Source organism: Mangifera indica, chromosome 1 (assembly GCF_011075055.1).
Source record: "Mangifera indica cultivar Alphonso chromosome 1, CATAS_Mindica_2.1, whole genome shotgun sequence".
Taxonomy (NCBI): domain Eukaryota; kingdom Viridiplantae; phylum Streptophyta; class Magnoliopsida; order Sapindales; family Anacardiaceae; genus Mangifera; species Mangifera indica.
In genome coordinates, this window is record NC_058137.1 from 19,756,895 (window position 1) to 19,758,836 (window position 1,942).

The window sequence follows — 1,942 nt, forward strand, 5'->3', positions numbered from 1 at the left end:
AGCTTCGAAAATACTACTCTCTGAGCTGAATAGTAAAACATACATTTTCTTGCTACAATATAAAAAATTTTAATTTTGAAAGAAATCTTGGGGAAACCAGTTGGTGGCGTGTATGGTGAAGTCAAATGTAATCCGTTCTCTGCTTTAACCAAATCTTTCATCTTCATTTCACTTTCTTCTGGATTTTTATGAGAATCAATGACTTTAAAAAGCATGCAGGTCTGGCCAGAAGCAAACGTAATGGTTTTTGATCATTTTATGGAGAACAGAAATTGGGATAAAAATAAATGATATCCACACGTTGCAGGGTCATAAATACTAGGCATTAATTCAACACTGAAATCTCATTACATATTTGGCAATATATTTATGGTCAGTAACCAAACTAATACAGAACTTTAGTGATAATATATCTCTGTAAGAAAGAAAGAAAGAAATGATAAGAAGACTGGTTAGACTAGAGGACCTAGAAGAGTCCTCCTACTATACATGTAAACTAAGAAAATATCCCAAGAAAAGATTTTTTCTGACTTAATATTTTCCCCAAAAAATTGGATATTCTTTACCTAGTTAGTTGAAATTTGAAGACAGTGATCATGGATCGAAGATGTATTTGCCACACTTGCACTTCCAACTCATGGGCTTGTAGTTAGTGGTGTCATCTCCTCTTGCATTGGCGACGTTGTAGGCGACTGTTGAAGAGTTTGCCCTTCCATTTTGTGCAGGATTTGAAGGCACCTGGATGGCCTCACAGTGCCCACATGAGTTGCACTTTAAGTCACATTTCGGTGGCCTTGACCCTATTTCTACCACCATAAAAGCGTTATCCTCCTCCACTTTCTGTCCAGACAGACCAAACTCAAAGCCAATTAGTGCATCAGACGCCGAGATGTGCAGAAAAAAAAAATGAAAAAACAATGCTCACCTGAGAGAAGTGAAAAGATTTGAGATATACTCTTCCTGCCACACAAACAAAAAGTTTCAAGTAAACAAGATATGACTTAAATTCCTTTGTTACAAAGTTAACAACCCACTTACCTTCAGCCTTGAATCCCATCTGTGTTGAGGCTATGATTAAAAGAACGAAAAAGAAACAAGAGAGAGAGGGAGGCTTCTGGCAATACATGAAACTGAGACCAAATCCCATTTTTAGAGAGAGTGAGACAATGTTTTGAAATATGACAACTTTCAGAGCTAAAGATGGATGACCAAATATATAAAGGATTGATAAATTCTATAGCTTTTGTATGTATATATAACCGAATAAGCAAAGGGGAGTTCAGTAATTGAACGACAGTATTTATTAAGTATTATAAAAAGGTGTCCTTTCACTCTCGTGTTCTGAGACTGAGATGATGGAACGTTGAAGGACAAATGAGAGATGGGGTAAGGGCTAGAAGAAAGAAAGAGAAGAAATCAAACCAGAAAGGGAAGAGGGTTAAGTTTAACTCGTTTATTGAGCCATAACTTCCAATGAATAAACACTGTGATCCCTCATCCCGGTATAATGCAACATAGAAGAAAGTGAAGCAGCAGGAAGAAGATATATAAGATGGAGGTCGGAACTTGAGACTGATTGCTACAACACTTCTACAATAAACAGTACAGAGAAGTTGAAAAGGTGATAAAGACTCGAACAGCAAAAAAACAACGCAAATGGACATAAATTAAAGCTGTATCTGGCGCATTTGGAGAATTTTGGTGTAAATTTTTATTTATTAAAATGTGTTGAGATTTCTTGTGGCTGTTGATCTGAGCAGTCCCACTTTATCACGCCATATCTCGATCTCTCTCCGCCTCTGAGAAAAGAAATAGTATACAAATAACGCATTGCACAAATTTCTCGCATCTCTCTCCAATCATGATTCTGTAATCACATGCGACGCGCCTCTTTCCCCATCCCCCATCTTTATTTATTGGTTTATTTTTCTTATTATTCAGT

General features: G+C 36.7%; 1 protein-coding gene across 1 annotated transcript; it reads right to left on the bottom strand.

The window, feature by feature from the left end:
• Positions 1-377: 377 nt before the first annotated feature.
• On the bottom strand, positions 378-1,637 carry LOC123195017 (EPIDERMAL PATTERNING FACTOR-like protein 2). Its single transcript, XM_044608573.1, has 3 exons — positions 1,039-1,637; positions 926-960; positions 378-840 (listed from the first exon to the last, which is right to left on the bottom strand). The coding sequence occupies exons 1-3, from the start codon at positions 1,145-1,147 to the stop codon at positions 595-597; spliced, it is 390 nt and encodes a 129-aa protein (XP_044464508.1). The 5' UTR covers positions 1,148-1,637; the 3' UTR covers positions 378-594.
• Positions 1,638-1,942: the final 305 nt, after the last annotated feature.

What these genes read in the sequence shown, in the direction of transcription:
- LOC123195017 (XM_044608573.1), bottom strand. Translation starts at nt 1,147, where the DNA reads ATGGGATTTGGTCTCAGTTTCATGTATTGCCAGAAGCCTCCCTCTCTC. An exon ending in GATGGGATTCAAGGCTGAAG is followed by an intron (nt 961 to 1,038) that starts GTAAGTGGGTTG and finishes TTTGTGTGGCAG; the next exon opens with GAAGAGTATATCTCAAATCT. An exon ending in AATCTTTTCACTTCTCTCAG is followed by an intron (nt 841 to 925) that starts GTGAGCATTGTT and finishes CTGTCTGGACAG; the next exon opens with AAAGTGGAGGAGGATAACGC.